We start from the raw sequence: 22,562 nt of genomic DNA on the forward strand, positions 1-22,562 counted from the left end.
ATTTCTATAGACTGGGTTCAGTTCACTAGCAAGGGAAAGGAAGTTTCATGTTTGAAAATGCACCGTCTATTCCTGGACAAGGGGGGAAAGCCACAACCAGCATTTTTTTTTTACACTGCTGTGAGTTTAACATATATTATTGATTAAGCCATGAATACTAAATCACACATGTATGTGACTATGAATAAAGTGGGACAGTTTAGACAGAAAATACTTATGTTGGCATACTTGGACAGCAAATGTATGACTTGCAGAGAAATACTATAGATTTAGTATATTTTGTGCAGAAACCATTAGTTGATTGGTTGATCAACAGTGGTATTCAGCAACAATTTTAATAATTGTTTTAAGAGCGAAAAAGCATAATCAGATTCCTAAATGTCCTGTTTTATCTGTCAAAAATAACAGTTAAGGGCAATAAGGTGTCTAAATATGTAAAAGAAATTACCTTTTAGTAAGATTTCAGTTACCCTCGGCATTGTCTGAACTTAAAAGATTATACTTCCAGGAATTTTCTACGAGCCCTGCAAGTTAAAATTTGTCTGGATACTTTGTGAAGGAGAAAATGACAAGAGAAAATATACAAGAAAGAAGATGATAAAGGTAAAAAGCTGCTTGAGTATTTGCATGTAAAACTTTGTCAAAATATCAACAATATCAATGTTTCCACTTTTATTGTCAGGATACTTGCTTCATGTAAAATATTTCAATACAATACAGTACAATGCATGTTCCATCTGCCATCCTCCATGCGATTGGTTGGTTTTGTCGTCATGTTGTAAGGCTTGCTCACAGCATCCAGCAGCAGAGCGCTCAGCCGGCGCAGGCTGCTTTGCCTGTCTTGCCATGAAAACAAAAACCATGAAAACGGATTAAATTATAAACTACTAAAATCTTTTTTGTAATTTTTTTTTGTCCTTTCTTAAAACCCTCAATGCCACAGCTGTGGGGGCTCCACATCCTCCCAGCATGCTTCACAGCAGCTTAGTTCGGTCCTCAGCTGAGGCCCTCGCAGGGCCACAAAAACACACACAAAATAAACAGACAGACAAAAACAGACAAACGGACAGGAGGACAGTTGGACAGGGAATCTGTCACCGCTGGCAGTCACATAGCAGCTTTCAGTCTCATCCAAGCTTTGACGGTAAGAGGATAGGGGGTGTATTTGGAGGTGTGGGGACAGGAGAAGAAGAGGAGGAGAGGAGACGCAATAGATTGACACGTTTCCCCCGAAAACCGAGCCATCTTCTTTTGGCTGGTTTGTTCACGTCGGAGTGACAGAAACAGGTTGGAATCCTAGTCTCCATCCCCATCATCCTCCCTCCTTGTATTTCACCTGTCAGGTTTTGCTCTAAAGCGGTGTTTCTAATACTGGGGTAAAGGTGTGATCTCTTGAAGAGGTGTTGTCACTCTGGCCTAAAAGACTGCTGCAGAGAAAGTGTCGTCTGTGGGGTTGGGGGGGCGGGGTTTGTTGCCTTGGACATCCCACATCCCTCAGTACATTCTTTCAGGTGGGCATGGTGAGGGCTGTGTATGGGTGTATATATGTGTGCTTGTATAAGTGTATGTATTTGTGGGAGGGGTGTCTCAGTAGCGGTGGGTCTGGTGGGAGTACTGGGGCGGCTGTTGGGAGGTAGAGGAGTATCCCATGCTGCTTTGGGGCAGTGATGTGCTTGGTCCAGGGTTCTGGTAGGCAGCATGTGGATTGGAGCGCTACAGGAAGAAATTAGAAAAGATGACATTTATTGCAAGATAATTTGGATTTTAAACATCCAGCATACCAAGCGAACACAATCAGGAATGACAGGAGGAGGAGGAGGAGCCACATTTCAACTGTCAATCAAACATGTATGTAGGTGTAAAAATGCATGACCTACCTGGTAGTCTGAGGTCATGATGAGGCCACCTGAGGTAGTGGTGGGCGGGACAACTCGCACTTTCTTCAGAGGCGGACCCTGGGCATGGCTGTTGTCAGGGTTACCGGTGTGCCCCGCCCCATTTGTGTGGTTGTTTCCCTGTTGCTGTTGCTGGTTTTTCTAACAGTCAAAAAACAAATGAAAGAAAAGGTCTAATGTAAACGTGTGTACACTTTGACCTGTCTGTGCTCATTGATGACATCAGTGTGCTGAAAGATTGCAGTGAGAATTTCTTACTTTGTCTGCCTTGTCCTCTGGCTCCTCCTCTGTAAGGAACTCCCTTTTAGGGTAGGGAATCTGGCAGCCTGCAAAAACACTGGAGAAAAAAAATGCAAACAGGATTGTGACTTTTAAACTAATTTCCTATGACTTGGAACTATTTAGCAAAGGGACCTGTCTGTGTGACTCAAGCTTAGTAGCAGGACATGATAGATGAACTGGATACAGGCTATATGTTTGTGTATGTGTGACTCACTCAGAGGTGGGCAGCGGCTCCTCCAAAAAGTAGGGGTCCTGCATGGCCTGCTCGGATGTGATTCTCCGGATGGGGTCCATGGTCAGCAGCTTCTGCAGCTTTAATCATTTGAACCCAATGTTAGCCTCAAACAATCATCATAGCACTACATGTTTATATGTCATGCTCATTACTTCCTGTTGCCCTATAACAGAGACATCTGAACTCACCAAGTGGAATGCTTTGCTGTCTGGTTTCACTTTATGTTTCTCCATGTACTTTATAAGGCTGCAGTTTGTGTATCTGTGATAGAAAAGGAGAATATGATCATTAGCATGCCTATAGTGCAAAGCAAAGCGATTACACGACCTAGTACGGGCCGTGCGCAACACTCAAGCATGTAGTTTAGCCAGCAGACACGGCACTTTCTGGTCTTTAAGGAAACTGGGACAGCGGTGCTCTGCAGACTCACGTGTTCCTTCTAAAGTCTTTCATCAGCGTGGAGTGTTCTGGCATCTTTTTGATGTCCTCCCAGTCTTTATCTGTCAAATGAGGAACAGGATTACAAACACATCGCACCCTCCCTCCCTTCAAGAACAGATTATTTAGGTTGTAGGGTCTGGATTAGGATCTTTTTAAGCACGGATGCTCATGCTTTCCCCACAACAACCCCTCGTTACAACGGAAGCATATTGAGCTTTGCTTTGGACAACTGTTTGTTTTCTATTAAACTGAAAAAGACATGTCTGCAAGGGAAAAAATACAACACCACTTTAATTGCAAAACACTGCAAAGGGTTTGTAGCTACAGTAGGGCTTGATGCTCCCTGCAGAATCAAAACAAAATCCATCAGACAGGCCGGGGAATTACACAACCGGAGCCGCAGAGATGGTGGAAGAGGAGATAAAAAAAAATCAAAGGCAGCTTAAGTGAACTGGAAAATATAGGCCCAAATGTAACACTACAAGTAAAAGTTTCTATGTTTGTGACTTGGCTTCATCCACTGTAGCAGTGGATTGATGTCCTTAGACCACACAACTGCCTACAGACAAAGGAGAAAGAGTAGACCGAGGAAACAATCCGCCTCTACTAGAAAGGGAAATGCTTATCCTTCCACAGCATTCTCCATTGAAAAGGCTGCTGTAGCACTTTGGTATAATAACAGCTTAACAGCTGTAATATTCGGACATTGTTTGGAAAATCAGAAGTACCTATTTCCCTTTTCTCACAAGAAATACAAATTCCTTTTGGAGCAAAAAAGGTTGCTCATTATAATTTAGGAATTTAGAAAGTCTCATAACAGTGAACTCTCACCAGCAGGGAAGCCCATGACGTTAAAGATGCGATCCAGTTGGTCGTGATGGTAAGGGTTACTGGTCTTGATGTCTTCCTGGCGACAGTGGAATATGGGCTCAGATGTCAGCAGCTCCGCAAAGATGCAGCCAATCGCCCAAATGTCTGAGAGAAAAAGGAAAAAGAGCACGCCCAGTTAGGATGAAGTCGCTTAAAGGAGCAGTTCTCCCCTGTCAGTCAAAGCTGGTGTTCCCTGTAATCAATAGAAACAATAATATCTGAAATTGGCGCCATAGCTGTGGAGAAAGTTGTACAAACAGCTCCTGCTTTTGCCCATTCTACATTCCTACAAAACCCAGCATGCATTGCGCCCCTCCCTCTGAAATGAACGGCCCAGCGAGAGACACTGGAGTGAAATACTACCACTTTCCAGTCAAGGAAATTGCTCGCTGCGGGCAATGGCTCAGAGCGGTACAGAATCTGAAATACAACGATAATATACCGGTGGATTGTCTAAAAAAATTTCAGGTCTGCAGTCTACATTTCAAACCTGACGATTTTGAACAACACATGGCATCAGAGGCGGGCATCCTAGATTAAGGAAGTGTAGTTTAGCAAGCTCCCTGGCCTCCACCAGATGACACGTTTTACGCAGTCTGGCGGAGGTTTTCCAGGGCCAATTGGAGAAGCGGATCGCGTCCTCCAAAGGCACAGAGCCAAATTGCATTTTCCTACCATAATGGCATTAGCTCCCCATAATAGCATGATAGGACTGAGGTTGAAAATTGGTGAGCTGGCCCTTTAAGTAAGTAAAACTGGTTGAAAGTGTTCACACGGAGGAAGCTGCACAGTCAGATGGTGGGTAACAATCCTTACCGATGGCTTTGGTGTAGTGCCGAGCCCCCAGCAGCAGTTCAGGTGCTCTGTACCAGAAGGTGACCACCACAGGGTCGAGATCGGCTAAAGGCTTCAGCGGTGAATTGAAGAGTCGGGCAAAGCCCATGTCCGCTGCAGAACAGACACTAGACTCAGTAACATATAAACAAAAAAATACTTTGAAAAAGACGACGCAATATACGTACCGATCTTTACTCTCCCCCTCTCTGGCCCTTCCCCCATCACTAAAATGTTAGCTGGTTTCTGAGGAGGAGACAAGAGACAAATCCAAAATCATAAACATGCCTCTAAATATTCCACAACATGATGACAAATAAACTGATGAGTAGTTAGGCCCAGATGCAGAACTACAGTCCTGCATAGAGTGTGGAATAAAAACTCTTTGTTGCTGCCCTCTAGTGGACACATAAACCACCTGCATCACATCAGAGAGAAGGTCTTCCATTTCCATCTTACTGTGACAGGCGGTGAATGTTAAATGCAGATAATTAGGCAATCACTGTGAACTGTAAAATCAGTAAACAAACTACTTTAGGGGTATTTCAAGTTCCCATTTTAGAGAGTGAATTAGCTTAATTCAGACCACAATAACCAACATTATCATACAATAAAATTCAGCTCTATGATAACCTTTCACGACAACAACTACAATACAGAAAGTTTCAAGAGAATTTTAAGAGAATCCAAATTTTTGAACACATGTGAAAACAGGTAACTAAGAGCCGTGCTGATTAACACAGCTTTGAATGCCTTTGCCTGATTCTCTGCCCAGTAACAATCTTCAAATCTCTCATCAACTGCTGCCTTGTTTTCCCTTCCACCTAAATATTTCCCCTCTCTCTCTCCCCCCTCCCTCCTGTCCTTTCCTCCCCTTTCCCTCCCCAATCCTCTTACAAGGTCTCTGTGGAGGACCCAGTTGGCGTGGAGGTAATGGATGCCATCCAGGATCTGGTAGAGCAGAGACTTGACCATTCCTCTTGGCAGCTGAAGTGGCTTCTTGTTGGCCTTGGAGGCTCTGTGGAACTTAATTATGTGCTACAGAAAGACAAGATAATAGTAATTGTAGTGTGTGCGATCATTTTGTCTATCATTTTTGGGGTCAAAAATGTAAGTTTATGCTACAGGCGAGATGAGTAAGGCTGATGTTTGTGGCATGTGTTTTCACTTCCTCAGTAGGGGAATGCGAGTGTTGCAGCTTTGTGGCAGAAAATGGTGTTTTGACTCAGTTCTGATTCCCCGCCAGGAGTAATGCAGCAGAGGTTTGACTATTAAATGCTGAATACTTCTCGGTGTTTGTGTGTGAGTTTTAATGAGATTTTGCAATGCATAATTAGCACCATTTTGAGTTTCCGTTCTTACAACTGGCTGGTGGGAGTGATTCTGCATTTGTGAATATCTGTGCTATTGTATGATGTTCTGATGCCTGCAAATAAACAGCAGATGCTATCATAATGTATAACCTAAGTGTAAACTGTAAGTATGGGTGTGTATCTGCAGGAGTTTTGTGTGTGTTGATCTAAAGAAATGAACTGAAATACACAGAAAATATCACATGCATTAACACTAACACTTGTGCATATTCAGCAGATAAGAGTGCATATGTTTAATATGCCATGCCAAGCTCAAGTGTTGTGTGTGTGTGCGTGTGCATTGTTACCCAGAGATCATGTTCGGCGTAGTCAAAGAGCAGCCATACTTTACGGTCTGCATGTGACAGGAAAACCTTCTGCAGGGAGATGACGTTGGGGTGCTTCAGCTCCCGCAGCAGCTGCAAAATACACAGACACAGTCAGAGAACCGACACACACTCTCATGACAGACATCATGAATGACAAACACCAAATTTGTACTTATTAATGCATGTGCAAAAAGTTTACTGTACTGATTACTGTAAATGAAATATTGTATCCAACCTCTGTATGCATCTAATTAACGTCTTCTGTGATTCTTTTCAGCTCTTGCGTTTTGTCTGTTGCTTACTAAACAAAAGGTACTTTGTGAAGGTGATTGGGGTATTACATAAACCCCTGAGGAATGGCATGAAGGTGTTTAACAGAGACCAAACAAAGAGACAGAGTAAGCCAAACACTTCTTACTGCAATCTCTCTGCAGGCTGACATGGAGATGCCAGTGCCTTCAATCTGCTTGAGGGCGTAGTCCTTATCATCCTTCCTACAAACAGACAGAGGCAGAGCAACATCAACACCAGACCAGACTGCGAGCCCCCCCGAGAGCTGTCTGCATCGAATCATAAAAGGGGGGCACTTGGCAGCTGGCACAGGGACTCTGAGAAGAGGCAGAGTTGCATTACCTCCAGATTTGTGTAATCAAGCTCACCTCTGAGGCTCAAAACAATAGAGGGGGAAAGGAAAACAGGCCCTGTCTGGCAGCTGGCGAGGGACAAACAGAACATAGAGACCGGCTCTCACTTGAATGAATTGGGAATAACCCCTCCCTCTCCCTGGCCTACATCATCTCATAAACCCAAGCTTTGTGCCTCCTAAGGCCTCATCCAACTGCTGCAGCACAAATTAGCTCACAGACTCTCATAAACAGCAGCCTCCTAAAGTGAACACAAACATCTTTAAACACTTTAGGGCTTTTTGTGTGGATCCGGCTACCAGTACGTCCGAGCTGTCATAACGGGCCTTGTAACTTAAGCTGTCTTCAGCTCACCCAAGTCCTGCTTCAGACTGTGACATGGATTCAGGTAGCAACAGTAGGAAGTAAGGAAATAAATAAAATGTTTATAAATAGATGTTGCTGGTGGCCTGATGTTAAGGGCGCTGACAATTAACTACATGTCTACGATTTAAGTCCAGTTGGGGACATTTGTTTCATGTGATTATCCACCTTTCCTAATCATATTATTTAGTCTGACCTCTATTCTCTAGAAGTATGCAGTAAGTGTTTAAAACAGTGAGAGTGGGTGGGCTTAGGTTAAAAGTAAAATGAGACAAATATGAAATTTAAAGAATCAAAATCCATGAATGTTATGTTATATTAAATATGCAACAAAACATTGTTTCAGTGCAATAAAACTGTGATTTTCTTGTTTAGCGTTCCCAAAATACTTCAAGCTTTCATGTGCCAGATATTTCTACAAAATCAATTTTATCCATTAACACAAAGCTCTAAGAATTCATGATAATTCATGAATTCATGATGACGGTAATCCCTGTCCCCTAAAAACTGAGACTATTATTACGTGCTTTCGCGTGCACCTGCTGCTTCCTAAATTCACCTACAAAAGCTTAATTTCACTAAATAATATGATGCCAACTGCTAAAAGATGAAATGTTGTAATAAAAAAACAACAACACAAGAAAGCTAAGCCACAGTCACAATGGTGGAACCATATGTCAGAGCTTTTAAACCCCTGCACTAAGCTTCATCAGCATCCTGACAGTGCAGGCAGTTTAGACACACTCCTATTTGTATTAATCTCTAACAACACGTCTCCTCTGCCACGTTTCAAGCAGACTTAATGGGGGGAAATTAGAGACGTAATTACAATTTATTTAGGGGAAGGAGGGGGGCTGGCGAAGGGTTCACTGGCTAGAGGCCTTGCTGGTCATCAACTCACCCATCTTTTCTCTTCGCCTTGTATACATGACCGTAGGTGCCTCTTCCCACTTTGCATCCTTCGTACTCAAACAGGTCCTCGACACGCTCTCTTTCGCCGGTCAGCTTCACTTTAAAATCATAGTCCATTTTCACCACTGTTTGGGCCAAATGTGTCCGCTCCTTCCTTTTTTAAAGCGCCGCTTGGGAGGCAACTAGGCTACTCCGACGAGCTCGGTTTGGCAATTCAGCTAGTTGCCTTCCCCAGCGTGGCCCTTTCTTCCTTCAGCCCAGCTTCCACATCGAGTTTTCGGTTTAAATTGTTTGTACCGGAGGGGATGCGCGGTGCCCGGAGATATTCCAGGTGGAAAACGAGCCCGAAATATATTCCTTTCTCTTGTTGCTGCGTTTCTCTCAGCCGGTATCTGCTCCAAAGAGACGCACTTCACTCGGTAACGACGGTGTATTCGCGTACGGCACTGTCGTAAAACGTCGTGAAGACCAACCCGCAGCAGGGAAAGAGCTTAAAGAAAAACAGATAGACAGATTAACCATACAATTAAAATTCAAATTGTCTGTATGTTCATTCAGTCAGTCATAACTATTGTTTAGTGAAAGAACATTTTTTTCCACAACGTTGTATAATTCAACTCAATAGAGCTGCGAAAAGATATATCTGTATTTGAGAATAAGTATTCCTATACTATAACATAACATATTAATCTATTTGTTTTAAATTAAAGCGAATAACGATTTTGTTATATGAATATGTCAATTTTCCCACTAAATATGATACTCATTATAAATACGTATTTGAAAAAGGTATTTCAAAGTGTTGTGAGGCAAAGATACACAAGTGAACGTTTTAAATAAAAAAGGTTGAATAAAAAACAATTTAAACTTAATTAAGTGCCAAATTAAATGAAGGCAATTAAAGTGTAGTGTTACTCTGATAAAAGCTAAACCAATTTTTGAACTATGCTACGCGGCCATAAAACATTAGCCATACACTATAATGTCATCTGAATTATGTTTGGATTTTTTACTTATTTTGGAGGTCGCAGTTAGGACTGTCTCTGGGTAAGGTTTTTAGAAATTTGATCATTATTTTGGGTGGTAAATAACTGAAATGCTATATTTATGAGAAAGCAGCAACAGCATAAAGGAAATAAATGCATTAAAAGTACATTTCATTCTCTAATGTACTGCACGTTGCAATTGATTGAATTTATATTTTTTAATAACGGGAGTATTGTGTATATGTGCACTGCTTGAACTCATTGTGTCCATTTTGAGCCGATATTTGATAGAATTTGGGTAAGCTAGGAACAAAAGTAGACAGAGAGGTTGTTTCTTGGCGGACGGTGTACTGTAGCACCACTGGTCCCATCTTGGTTTGAGAGAGAAGGGAGAGCAAGCAAAACGTCCATATTACCGCTGCTTTGTCAGGTAGTAAATTCCTTCTAATGTCATTGTCATCTATTTTAAAACTATGCTTGGGTTAAGTGTTAAGTTCCGAATAATTGAACTGCTTCTTAAAACAGTTTGACACGTTTATATCTGAAGAGTTATTCAGCCTCACAGCTCGCTGGCGAGACAGCTAACACCAGTGTCGACGGACTGCTATTCGCTAACGTTAGATGAGCTAATGTGCTAGTCCTCGGTTAGCGACTAATGCGTTGCGCATTCAAATTGAAACTTCGCGTTCTTAAATGGTTGACAAAACTCACTGTTGTGTTGGGGCAGCATATCAGTTAATCTGTACCGGGCATTAACATATCAATATTCTTATCTGTTATAAAGCTGACACGATTCTTTGTCTTTCCGTCTTTGCCCTGCGTTTACATGTAGCAGACCTCCGTTTAGTTCATCGTGGCCCGCCTTTGGAGGGCAGTGATTGGACGCTTTGCGTGTCCGTCATTAAAGACAGGCCGGTGATTGGTGGCTAACCAGGATGACAACGCCAGTTTTGTTGCCTTATTCCCCTGTCTTCAACATGGCCTTCCGTATCTTCTGTTGTAACTTGGCTAATGTTAGCTCATGTAATTACTGCGTTGTTATTAGGATGCATATTTGCTATTCCTTACACTGAATGAATCGAGCATGTATTCGCATGTCAAATTTGGTGAACTTAGGGCAGAAGTATCCGGGCTAAACGTTAGCAAGATTACTGTAACGATAGCCTTGCTCAGTCTCTTGCTAGTTAAGTCTTTCGTTAGAAAATGGATGGCGTTGTCTTAAATGACGTCCTTGGCTAGATATTAGTAATTGCAAGCCTATGATTATCTAACAAGTCTAACTTGCATTTATTTTTTCCTACACTTTCCAAAAAACCCAACTAGGGCATCGTATATAGCGTAGCAATACGTTGGATCTGTGTCTTTCCAAAAGAGAACTTGTTTGTTCTTGAGCATCGTATTGTAATGGCATGTGAGCAAATCCACTTGAACAGTGGAGATGTAGAGGCTCTGGGTCACTTCTTATTTTTCTTAATGGTTAATGTGAAGCTTGTAGTGGGTAGCTTCATAGAACATTCCACCTCTTCCCCTTACTGACACCATCACTCATTTGTCTGCTAGCACTTTTACGGTGATGGACCCTCCTGGTGGGGGAGACGAACGGCGGAGGCAGGCAGAGCGTCTTCGACGGGAGGAGGCATACTATCACTTTATTAATGAATTGAGTGAAGAGGAGTACCGCCTAATGAGAGACAGCAACCTGCTTGGCACCCCTGGTGAGAAGAACATCTTGCCAAGTTGATGTGATGATTGCTCATGTAGCTTTACTTAATATGTATTCTTAACATGTACATTTTTCAAATGTGTGTAAAGGCAGGGATAATTCTTCTTGACCCACTAATGGCGCTGTTTGTCTCACAGGGGAGGTGACTGCTGAGGAGCTCAGGCAGCGTCTTGATGGTGCAAAGGAGCGCATGTCTTCTCAGCCTCATACTGAGCAGCGCTCGCAGACTGCTGATTCTGGAGAACAGCAGGGCGGCAGCGGCGAGGGAGACGAGAGAGGGGCTGGAGGTAGACGTGGGGCAGGTAGGAAGGCGGGGGAGGGATTTGTCTCGATCTAATATTGTCAAACTTGGTTCACACTTGTCATGATGCCATATGGCTTGGGTTTAGTCACTATTGATTAACGAAGAAGCCAAAAACTCATGGTAAAACAACACCGTGTTTTAGGACTGGTCTTTGAGAACTGTAAAACAGATGGTAGCTTTTTTACTAATTCTGAAAAATGGATTGAAACGCTTTTGGATAAAACAACAACATTTTATTCATACATTATTCAGGGCAATTAGCATTGAATCTTTTAATTTTGGTTGTATCAGCTTTGGCGAGGTTAAAACAAGGTTACAACGAAGTTGCTTTGACTGTGTCTGGTTTAGCCTGGTAGTAAATACTATTAGAAGATCTGGCTTTAAGTAAGGTGCTTAGACTTTCAGTGTTGTGAGTGAACACCCTGAACCTGCCCACTTTTTATTGGGGGTTGTCTGTACATGAGAATAGATTTAGATAGACTGGCGGTTTACAGTCTTACCCATGTTTGTTTGTTTTCACAGGGGGCACAGAGCCCGGAGCAGAAGCTTCTAATGGCGATTCATTACTGGAGTGGCTGAACACTTTCAGACGCACCGGTAATGCTACTCGCAGCGGGCAGAGCGGCAACCAGACATGGCGAGCTGTCAGCCGGACCAACCCTAACAGTGGAGAATTCCGCTTTAGCCTTGAAATCAACATAAACCATGATCAGCCAGAGCCGGGCGAGCATAATGATACTGCGGACACCTCAGAGCTGCCAGTGACTGCCCCAAACACAACTTCACCCTCTATACGCATCCCTTCCACTTTTTCCACTCCTCGCCCTTCAATCACACCGAGACCAGCCCCGTACCCTACCCCACGCCCGGCCCTCAGTAGGAGGATGCAGACACGGCGTACACGCAGCAGCAATACAACTCTTTCGATGAGCCCCCCCGCACTTCCTGCACCAGTTGTTGCCCCAGCTGCTGCTCAGAGGAGAAGTGGCACTTTGCACTCTTTAGCACCACCTCTCAATGTTCCCAACCCTCCTCTTGATCAGTCTTCAGCTTTGCAACATCAACCCCTAAATGCAGAAGTAGAGCAGGGTAATGATGATATGTCTTCATCTTTAGACTGTCCCAGAGTGTCACCCCCATCTGGGTCTCAGGCCCCAGTAGTGGGACATGAATCACGTGGCAGTAGGACTCGATCACGTGGGCGTGCACGCAGGGCTGCAGCAGGGGGAGGAGTTTCATCTCGCTTGTCAAGGCGGAGCCGTTCACCTTTACATAGAATACCCATTTCCAGTACCACTCCTCCATCAAGCAGTGGTGTCAGTGGTTCTAGCACCCACCCTGTTGAGCCAGGCAGTGGCACAAGCTCTGTTTCCATGGAAACAGAGGAGACGGTGGCAGAACCAGCAGCTCTAACAGAGCCAGCTGTAGAGTCAGGAGAACGTGAGAGTGAATCGCATGTAATAGGAGCAGGAAGTTCAGGGGTGCGACGGCACCCAACCATCATGTTGGACCTGCAGGTGAGAAGGATTCGCCCTGGTGAAAACCGTGATCGGGACAGCATCGCCAGCAGAACACGTTCTCGTGCTCGTGTTGCGGAGAATACTGTCACATTTGAGAGTGACAGTGGTGGATTTAGACGCACCATTTCTCGCTCTGAGCGAGCCGGGATTCGCACCTACGTAAGCACTATCCGGATTCCTCTGAGGCGCATCAGTGAGACGGGCCTGGGGGAGCCAAACTCCACCGCCCTGCGTTCCATCTTGCGCCAGATCATGACTGGATTTGGGGAGCTGAGCTCCCTAATGGAGACAGAGGCTGATTCTGAAACTGTTGCACCGAGCCACACAGATGCTAGTGGTATAAATAGTAACACCAGCCCAGCCAGTCGTCTACATACAAGTGATAGTGCAGCTGGCCAGGTTGGTACTGGTGAGGTAGATCACGACAGGGTGGTGCTGGTGGGCAGTGAGGAGGACCAGAGTGGGCAGGCCAGGCTGGGAGGTGGGGTGGTGAGCACCACTGAGGGTCGGCCAACAAGCAGAGACACCAACAACTTGGTAGAAAATGGTACTCTACCCATCCTGCGGCTGGCACACTTCTTCTTGCTCAATGATGAGGAGGATGATGAACACCCAAGGGGCCTGACCAAAGAGCAGATTGACAATCTATCAACTCGTACATACGGTCAGGCCAGCCTGGAGGGGGAGATGGGTCGTGCGTGCAGTGTTTGTATCAATGAGTATGCCCAAGGCAACAAGCTGCGCCGCCTGCCCTGCTCTCATGAATTTCACATCCACTGCATCGATCGCTGGCTCTCTGAAAACAACACTTGCCCGATCTGCAGGCAGCCCATACTGGCAGTGCATCATGACTGACCTATTTGCTCCAAAATACAACTATCATGTTCTTGGCTGGCTGAAATGAGCAGACCCAAGTGGTCTTTGCATGTAAATAGCGCATCATGGTTTAATTTCTTTGAAAAAAAAATCCTTAGTGTTGAAGTTGAAGAAGGTTGAACCAAAAGTGCGGGAAAAAAGAAACTATAAATGCAGAGAATTAACAAAACTTTATTTTTTTAGACTCTTTGTTTTCAGCAACTTATTGTTTTATTTCTTCTTCCTGAACCCTGTTTCACTGGTCTCTTTCACAAAGCTTCAGAGGCCCCTGACAATGGATGGCATTGATGCTTAAGGAGCTCCTGTAGCCGCTGCTGACTCGTCTCACTTTAACTCTTTGATGTCTGATATGTGTGACGTCTCTTTGTCACAATTGGACTACGCAAATCCCTTCTAGACTTGATTTATTACGCCTAAGCTGTAAATAACTCACCAATGCTTGTAATTAAGGGTTTTGAAGCAAGACGCTCCTCTCATGCAATCTGTTTAGAACGGAAGCAGGAAAATTTTAGTTTTTTTTTTTACATTCACCATTTTAGAGCTTCGACATCCATTTTAAAGTGTCCCTTTAAAGTTGGTTGAGAAATGTTTCATTTATTGGTATTTGTATGAGCTATGTATTTAATTTTAGAATAAGTTTTATTCTGTATGTTTAGAAGTTTTTTTTTTTTTTATTAAGCCCTCATTATACACTCAAAAAATTGCAATACAGAATTTATCCATAAAAGTCACCTACTAAAACCAGTCACTTTAAATCGTTTTACATATGAGCAGCACAATTCAAATGAAATGCTGAAGGCATGTGATAATCAGGAAGTCAGAGTTGTAATTTAGTATGAGTTGTGCAATACAGAGAGAAGAGACAGTATTGTTTGTTTTACTGTTCATTGTTGTTTACATTGTAATGCCTGATTATCATCTCCACTTAAAAAACAAAGCTTTGTTTACCCTGAAATCATTGTTTCCTCTTGGTTCCTGTCGCTTTCTCTGATCCACAACTGCCAGACACCTTGGGACCTGTCATTACATTATGTTGTCTAGTTAGCCTGATACATCCACAAAGCAAAAACATGGAACATCTTCGTGAGATAAGGGCAGGGATATTGATGTTTGAGCATCTGCTGCAGCCTTTTTCTTTAAATTAGAATCTGTTAACAAAACATTTATTTCTTATTCAGTCTGTCAGTGCAATGGTCGCAGTCTATACGAGTTCCAGTGCAAAACCGGAATGAGGCAGTGTAAGTAATTTTATGTTCCTGTATGCTTTTGGTTTGTTTTAACATTACATGCACAGATTTTGGCATTTATAGTGTAGCATTGGTGGATTATTTAGTTAAACCACCGACAGCGTGTTGCCACCAGGGTCACTTTGTGCATCAACAACAGTAGACAGGAGCTACAACATTTCTGCAGTTAACACGTCACTAATTCAACTGCAGGAATAATGCAGTATAATATGTCAGAATGTGTGAGAGTTGGGTAAGTGTGTTTTGGATTAATGTGTGTGCATGTGAGTTTGTGAGGGTGCTAAAGGCAAGGCCCAGTGTCCCAAAACCTGGTTTTCAGAAAGCTGTCCAGCTAATGTCCACCTCTGAGACTTGGAGAGGGTTGTGGCCACTCGGTTCAGAAGTGAATATTTATTCTGTTCCTATTTAATAAGATGGAAATCAACTTTTGAGATATGAATATGTATTATGTTACAATGTGATGAGAGTAAATGAAACAGTTAAGATACATATGTTACTATGTAATAAAATGAAGAAATGAGTTTTCCCTCTTTGCTCCTTAACAATGGAATAAAATGCAGCTTTGTTATGCGTGGATATCTGGTGTTTATGGTTATATACTGTTAAGTATATGAAGCAAGTGTACAAGCGCCGTTGATGTCATTTAGAGCGCCGTGCGCGTGAATTTTGAGGGACATATGTCAACGGCTAACCTCGCTAGCGACAACAAGCTGTGAGTAACTAACCATATTCAAGCGAAATTACATGCTTAAAAATATTAATGTACAGGGAGGGGAATAACTCTTGAGAAGGTATTGTCTATTACCAAGTTATATTGTGTTATCTATAGTCAAGACAAAAGTGTGTTAACAGCTTTGTATCAATGTTAAACTTGGTGGCCGTTGGGATGAGTGATACTACTAACCGTTATTCCTTTGACCCCCCTCTCATGCCCACCAACTTTAGGTTAGTACTAGCAGTGTATTTACTACCATGTAAACGAACTTTGAAGACCAACAGCTTTTTTTCACTGGGTATTTCCCTAAACCCTTTTTGATATTGGTAAATTAACAATAAATGTTGAATCATATATTTTGCGTGCTGAGGCCGGTGTGCGCACGCATCTCATCGCATCATTAGGTGCGCGCCCCCGTGGCTCAACATAATGAGAGAACATAACGGGCAGCAGACTGTGTGAAGCCAGAGAGGACAAGAGCAAAAGTTTTACAGTTGCCCTTCAAAATAATGTTTTTTCAGATAATTTTTCACAGAAGCATTTAAAAGAATGTAATTTGAATGTATGTTTAATAATCCACCTATTAATTTATTAGTTTATAAAATCTCTGAGAATATGGAAGAATACCCATGACTGTTTCCTAAACCCTAAGTTGGCATCCTCTTATTTATTCCCATAAACAGTAAAACGCAAAATCCAAAAGGTAATCAATTTAATACAGAAAAAAGCAGAAAAGTCACAATAAGAAAATCAACCAATTGTTTCAGCTGTAGTTTAATTTGCCTTCAATAAAACAATCTCATCTGAAAATGTACCCATCAAAAGAATGTAAAATGTAGCCTAGCATAACTTGATAACTTAATATGAAATTATCTCAATAGGATAATTCTTCATCATGGATGCATAAAAAAAAGTGCATTTGTAATTGTGTAACAATTTCATTTTATTATATCACATCCTCTGTCAATAGCACCAATACATGATTTATATGCAAAACAGCCCATAGATAGTCTTATGTATGGCCATTCCCCTAGTCTTTAGTCTAACGTACTTTATTTTGAAAGCAGAGACCGGAAGTGGTGCTTTCATCTTTCCGTGTGTTCTGACGCTGGCTGAAGCTGCCCTCTACAACATTACCTCCGCGGTCCGGGCCGAGAAAAAAAATGATCCCCGAGCAGCAGAAGCAGCAGCAGCCGCGGCCAAACCCTGGTCCCGGAGCAGCCTTCCCCTGCTCTGTCGGTGAGCCATGAGCATGCCACCGCTCCGGCCTCCTCGTCCCAGCCTCACCGACGCTCGTTCCCCACCAGCAAGATGTATTTCAACCGGAGAGCCAAGAAGATACACAGTGAGGGAGGTAAGCTTAAAAAACAACCTTATTTATTCTTTGCTCCATCGGGGTTCCTCCCGCCGATAAATTGGTGACCTGTCAGTGTAAAATCGTGTTTTATCTCAGTGTTGATGACAGGCCTGTACTTATAGAGGGTATAGCGGCCTGTGTATGATAGTGCGTATTTGATATGTGCTCGGCATAATAACGGGGATCCGTATTATCACTGCGGCATGCATGTGGGGTGACTTGCTGTGCCGGTGTTTATCCTCCAGCCTCGCTCACTTTTTGGCACCGTTTGGGGATGCAAGGACAAGCAGACTGCAGGTGCCTGTTTAAGGAAGCGCTGCCTGTGCTCTGTATGTGCTGGATTTAATATGCTTTTAAATCATGGCAACATAACATTAATTTTACACAGGACGAATGCATGTTTGTTGTGTGACCTTATCTGTTTTGTACTGTATATTTCCCATGGCATCATTAGGTATTATATAATTCTGTTGCACCAGCCTCATGTATCTAGCCCTGCTGAATCCCTCTAATAAAGGAATTTCTATATGGGATATGTATGCGAATTTATAGATATGCTTTTACGATATCCCATGTGAAGTTATTTTTCATTTCAAACATCCGACCAAAGCCCCTGTAGATCAGTCGAAGAACAGAACAGCCTATTACCTGGCCGACTTAAAAACCACGTGACCGTCTACAGCGCGCACTTATTCTGAGCCTGTCCGGAGAAGAATCTCACCTTTGGTTCCATCCACATCTAGAGTCTGTATTCACATCCCAGCATTGTTCACACACGTTTGGATGGTTCAAAGAAGGGGGTTCTGGCTGTTGTGTCTGCTAATTAATGAACCATAGCTGTTAACTCAAATAAATCCCTCATATAGTGAGGGCTAAAGCTTCATTATTCTCCTTAGAGTCGGAGTCGGAGAGAGGATGTTACAACATGATGCTGCATTGGATGATTTCACGCTGACACTGGACTGGATTGTCCTGGAAGTGAGGAGCATGTGTTTGTCTCATCCAGTGGCTTTTAAAAGTGACAGGCACATATTGTCGGGGCTGCTTTGCTGTTGTGTGTGTTAGAGTGTGTCTATGTTTGTGGCTGCATGCCTCCTGCAGCTTCCAGAAATAGAAAGCAGGGCAAACTGTGAGCAGAGATAAGCGCCAACTGGGCCACGTTGTCTTCAGGCCAGAGTTTCCCAGATATTTATTTCTTGTTAAATTAATGCGACACTGGTTTTTTTTTCGACACAGCACATTGTTGTCTGAAGGTCAAAGTTTAAAAGCATTCTGCATTAGTTTCAAAGTACATAAGAAGTACGTAACTCACTTTTACACATCATATTTGTATTTTGTGTAAAAAGAGTTTCAAAATAAAGTCACTACTGTTGATGCTGTCCTTTATTGAGCTAGCCGTGTGGCAAATCTTCAAATTTGAAATTCTAGTTTTCTTCTTTGAAGGACTTTAAGTTACTTCAGAGGACAGTTTTTTGTTCCTATGGTTTAAAGTTGTATAAAGGTGTTTGTCATTGCCATGTTTAAAGCACAGGATGGACGTGGAGCCGTACTGCAGTATGAGTGTCAGTCGTTGTGTACATGTGTTCCAGCTGGGATTCTCCATGCTGCCTTTACTGTAATCTCTTGGAGCTTGACCTCTTGATTCTTTGCTCCAATTAGTGAGCTGCACATCCCTGGTGATGACGTCTGGAGCTGACAATCTGTCACATTCACTCTCATACATCTTCAAATAGTGGGAAAAAAAATATTTCATTTGAGCATAGTGGGTGATACAAACTCTTAGCAACATTTCAGTATTTATTCACACTTCTAATTGCAACTTTTTGCACATTTCTGCACAGAAAGCTCTTAATCATGCTGAATTTTAGTGTAACATTACAATTTAAACTACAAAAACTTAAGAAGACGCATATAGGTTTGGTTGTCGTGAACGTCCCAAGGGATTTTTATTTAAATGTAAGAGCACTCGTCTGAGTGTCGGTGTGTCTGGTGTATGAGCTAACAAAACATCTGTTTTGGGAAGATAATGACTGGTCGTCATGGCTGCCAGGCTGCTGAAGACGCCGTTTGAGAGATAGCAGGAGGCCTCATAAATTGAAGCAATAAGGTATTTACATAAGCTGAACACAAGGGGGCACTCCTGGGCAAGCTACAGAGTCCCTTCAGGCCTACATCTTTCATATGCAGGCATGACTGTCATCCCACTGATGATGCCTCCAGTGACACACACATCAAAACACATTTACAGTTCAATTATTGACACACAGATGCGTTGTGTGCCGTATGTGTTTATTGACTTGCTGTCTTGTGTGTGTTGTTTTTTCCCGCCGCGGCCTCTCTGGCACCCACAGAGCAGTTAGTGTTGACCACCATTAGGCAGGAGTCTACTGAACAGCAGGACCCGGTCCAGGGCGCCGGCGCTGCCATGCGTGCCTGCCTCACAGACAGGTTTGACAAAAGTGAGTTTGCTCGAATTAGACTGGATGACGCCCCATTTGTGTCCGGAGTCCCGAGGTGCATGTGGCCATGCGCAACAGCTAGGAGCAGGTGTCTCCCAACCCCCGGCCCTCAAGAGCTACAATGTCTAGTTTCTCACAAGAGTGTCTCCTGTTCTTGTCTGAAAAGGTTAAGACATGATATTCCTGCTGTGGACCCTGAATAGAACCATCTGTAGCTCCTTGGGGCCTGGAGTGATGAATGCTGAACAGGAATTAACCCTCTCACTGCATGTGCTTATTGATAGTGGGGTGAACACTCAATTTAGACCATGCTAATGAAAGCTGATCGATATGCACTGGGGTAAGATTTCGATATAAATACACATGCATGCTTTCGAACACAACACATGCATGTCTGGACATGGCATGACTGAATAGAGCATGCACATGGTCACTGCTGCATGCATGTATGACACATAAGTGCGCTAGATGTAGAGAGGGGGTTATGGGCCGTATTCACTCATCAGAGGGCTATTTCCCTCTGATGTCACGCTCGGAGTAGGAAGCTCAAATGCTAGTATAAGTCATACCGCTGTTTTCCGGGAGGCAAGATAAAAGTGGTGAATCTGACAAACCGGTAAAGTTTCACGACTTCCTGATTGATGACCTACTGAAAGGACAACACATAGGGAAAAAACTAGAAGGACATTGGGCCATATTTCAAGTAAAAACAACATATTTTCAAACTTATCAGCTAACATTAGCATTAGCCACTTCTTAGCTAGCACTACAGTTAAATGGTGTTACACGATACAAGAGGAAAGGCCTTGGGGAATCCATAGCTAACAGTGTCTTATGCTTTTCCCTTTATCTAGCTTAAATTGTTAGCGTAGCCTACCTAGTTAGAAAGCTAACAAACTAATACTGCTGTGGCTAACGGTAATGCTAGCTTGGAATTTTAATAATGTATTGTGTTACACTATTAAACAGTCATGTTAGCTAGGAAGGGTTGATGTTAACTTTAGCTGACGTCGAACTGCAGCTAGCTAGCAGTCATGAAATTTGTTGTTTATCCCCTACGTTTATACAATTTGCATCCTGGGAAACAGCAGTACAATGTTAAAATACGTTTGTGCTTACCACGCTCAGCATGACGTCAGAGAAAAATAGCCGCCATGTTAATGTGGTACACGGGACTAGCTGCATGCAGGGACCTCGCATCTTTTTTGTCATCAAACCACATACAGTATTTTCACCTGTGTGTCATAGCGAGTGTGTCCAAAATACATAGTCATTGTGTGTGTGTGTCTATATATGTACATGAGTTATGTGTGTTTGTGTGCCTGTTGCAGTCTCACCTGTAGGATTATCTGGTTATGGATTAGGAGCAGGTGAAGTTGCAGAGCAGACACAAGAGGGGATTATCATGCTCGCTCACTTGGCCCGTAAGAAGCTTTCTTGTCTTACTTCCTACTCTGTCAGAGTGGCAAATGGAGCCACTGTTAACAGGCCTGCTTGGACCTACAAACAGGGCCTGCCGGTCACCTAGGAGCCAGGGACAGCTATGGGAGGAAGGAGTCGACCGAGCAGAAGACACTCTGTTGGTAGGATCTTGGGCTTGACAGTGGCATTTGTGGGAAGATATTTTATGATTTTTAATTTAATTTAAAGTTGGGAAATAATTGAGGTTAGTTTGGTTCAGTGTTTAGGTTAAGAACGCTTTGGCCCTGTGGCTGTTTGGAGAATGAAATCCTGGGACCTTGCTGTTAGGAGGCGATGACTCCTTAACTTTGCGATCGTGTTGCCGAGAGAGAAAGAAAAATGGTGCTGGGATAAAATATGCAGAGTCTATGCAATATACCCTGATTCTCCACGCACATTAAGCTGCTCATGTGCAATTACATCCGAAATGTTTTGACAGTAATTCAGATAATAAAAAGTGGAAACAGCCAGAGTGACTGTCCTCTGTGTGGCTCGTGGGGGCGGGATAGCTTCGACAGCTGTGGATAATTGTAGCCATTCTACTATAACTGTTGTTATGATTAGCAGCTATTTCCTCTCTGGCTCATTTCATCTCCGTGTTTGGAAGATACATCTCTTTTAAATTCATCGTGTAGGCATCTCAAGCTGAGACGTCTGAGCCATTTAAAAACACAATGCTGGCAGTGACTGACACAGCCGCCGAGGGAGACACCGTGATAGCGGCTGGCATGCGAGTGGTTCTTTGGGGCGAAGGCAGCACCAAGGCGGAGAGTCTGGTGAAGTAGGCTCTGCCATACTGGAAAATGTAGATGAATAATGCAGCCTGGTGCTATCCATTATTAAGCAGCCGTGCTTTTTAACAGTGAAACTTTGGCTCCAGGCCAGGGCAGCTTGGGCTCAATCCCAAACACAAAGTCAGTACTCCATATTGAGATATCATGAAGCTCAGTCGTGTTGAGCGACATCTTGTCTCCTTTTTTGCTTACTTGCTGCATTCTGTGTAAAACATTTGGCCTTAATGGACTTCTAATAACAGGAGAACGTTCGGTTTGTTGCATTAAGGGAACACTTCCTGTTTGAGCCTCACCAACCAAATGGGTCGCTGTTAGTATCTTGTTAGCAACGTATCTGTTCCGTGTGTTCGTCGAGGTGGGATCAGTCTAGCCTTACCTGTTCCGGCTGCAGATTATCAGACCTGTGATAACTGTCTGTTCGCCCCTGGGTGCTTCACGTGTAATTGACCTGGCTGTGCTCTGCTGGGGTTTGCTGCTGACTCATCGGTGGTGCATCGGTAATGAGTTACGGAGGTGACTGCGCCTCTACTCCATCAGAGATGAGTAACCGAGGCATTGATCCCTTCAGAAATGAATCAGAGCTGAAGTGGGCTGCTGAGAAAGCCGGTATTGATCTGCATGGGAAGGTGGAGTGTTGAAAGGTTAAAAGGTAGAGGTAAGGGAGCAACAAGGTAAAGGAAAAAAGCAAGGGAGAGAAAGGTGCTTTACATTACAATGTGCTTTGACCTCCTCTACCTTTAACCTTGTATCACCCTTAATCATTTCCCAGCAATCTCACGCTATCTTCATTGACCCCGGTGCCGTTTGCACTGCTGAGCTGTGAATTTGACTTACAGCTCTGTTAGGTCCCGAGTTAATAGCCTGGTCAGAGATATAGAGATGAGAGATAGCCTGCTTATTATCATTTGGCTTGGATGGACTTTGACCCCTTGCTCTCTGCCCTGTGAAGACACTTTGGGAGCT

General features: G+C 43.3%; 3 protein-coding genes across 5 annotated transcripts in view; 2 read left to right on the forward strand and 1 right to left on the reverse strand.

Annotated features, from left to right (window-relative positions):
- Positions 1-659: 659 nt before the first annotated feature.
- cdk8 (cyclin dependent kinase 8) lies at positions 660-8,567 on the reverse strand. The gene is made up of 13 exons (XM_069667156.1): positions 8,147-8,567; positions 6,657-6,732; positions 6,218-6,328; positions 5,455-5,595; positions 4,746-4,803; positions 4,540-4,671; positions 3,685-3,828; positions 2,843-2,912; positions 2,601-2,673; positions 2,392-2,489; positions 2,154-2,232; positions 1,878-2,036; positions 660-1,713 (listed from the first exon to the last, which is right to left on the reverse strand). The coding sequence occupies exons 1-13, from the start codon at positions 8,272-8,274 to the stop codon at positions 1,588-1,590; spliced, it is 1,395 nt and encodes a 464-aa protein (XP_069523257.1). The 5' UTR covers positions 8,275-8,567; the 3' UTR covers positions 660-1,587.
- A 950-nt stretch (positions 8,568-9,517) lies between these two features.
- Positions 9,518-15,379, forward strand: rnf6 (ring finger protein (C3H2C3 type) 6). The gene is made up of 4 exons (XM_069667920.1): positions 9,518-9,573; positions 10,704-10,858; positions 11,004-11,168; positions 11,693-15,379. Exons 2-4 carry the CDS (start codon positions 10,717-10,719, stop codon positions 13,543-13,545), a joined length of 2,160 nt encoding a protein of 719 aa, XP_069524021.1. The 5' UTR covers positions 9,518-9,573; positions 10,704-10,716; the 3' UTR covers positions 13,546-15,379.
- A 1,286-nt stretch (positions 15,380-16,665) lies between these two features.
- atp8a2 (ATPase phospholipid transporting 8A2) overlaps positions 16,666-22,562 on the forward strand; it is a 51,473-nt gene continuing 45,576 nt past the window's right edge. For 2 of the 3 annotated variants that reach the window (XM_069667138.1, XM_069667139.1), the window contains exon 1: positions 16,666-16,882. In XM_069667138.1, coding sequence (XP_069523239.1) covers positions 16,840-16,882 — 43 coding nt within the window. In that variant the 5' untranslated portion in view covers positions 16,666-16,839. Of the gene's footprint in view, positions 16,883-19,302; positions 19,345-22,562 lie in introns of those variants that run through there. The other variant, XM_069667140.1, reaches the window with a different exon arrangement.

The sequence above is a fragment of the Semicossyphus pulcher genome, unplaced genomic scaffold, assembly GCF_022749685.1.
Source record: "Semicossyphus pulcher isolate SPU_LCO1_2020_fin unplaced genomic scaffold, fSemPul1.0.p SCAF_18, whole genome shotgun sequence".
Lineage (NCBI taxonomy): Eukaryota > Metazoa > Chordata > Actinopteri > Labriformes > Labridae > Semicossyphus > Semicossyphus pulcher.

Excerpts from the sequence above, each read along its gene's own strand:
- cdk8 (XM_069667156.1), bottom strand. The coding sequence starts at position 8,274 with ATGGACTATGATTTTAAAGTGAAGCTGACCGGCGAAAGAGAGCGTGTC. Across the intron at positions 5,596-6,217 it reads ACGCCGAACATGATCTCTGG|CACATAATTAAGTTCCACAG; the intron begins GTAACAATGCAC and ends GTCTTTCTGTAG. Across the intron at positions 2,674-2,842 it reads AAAGACTTTAGAAGGAACAC|ATACACAAACTGCAGCCTTA; the intron begins GTGAGTCTGCAG and ends TTTCTATCACAG.
- rnf6 (XM_069667920.1), top strand. The coding sequence starts at position 10,717 with ATGGACCCTCCTGGTGGGGGAGACGAACGGCGGAGGCAGGCAGAGCGT. Across the intron at positions 10,859-11,003 it reads CAACCTGCTTGGCACCCCTG|GGGAGGTGACTGCTGAGGAG; the intron begins GTGAGAAGAACA and ends TTTGTCTCACAG. Across the intron at positions 11,169-11,692 it reads TGGAGGTAGACGTGGGGCAG|GGGGCACAGAGCCCGGAGCA; the intron begins GTAGGAAGGCGG and ends TTGTTTTCACAG.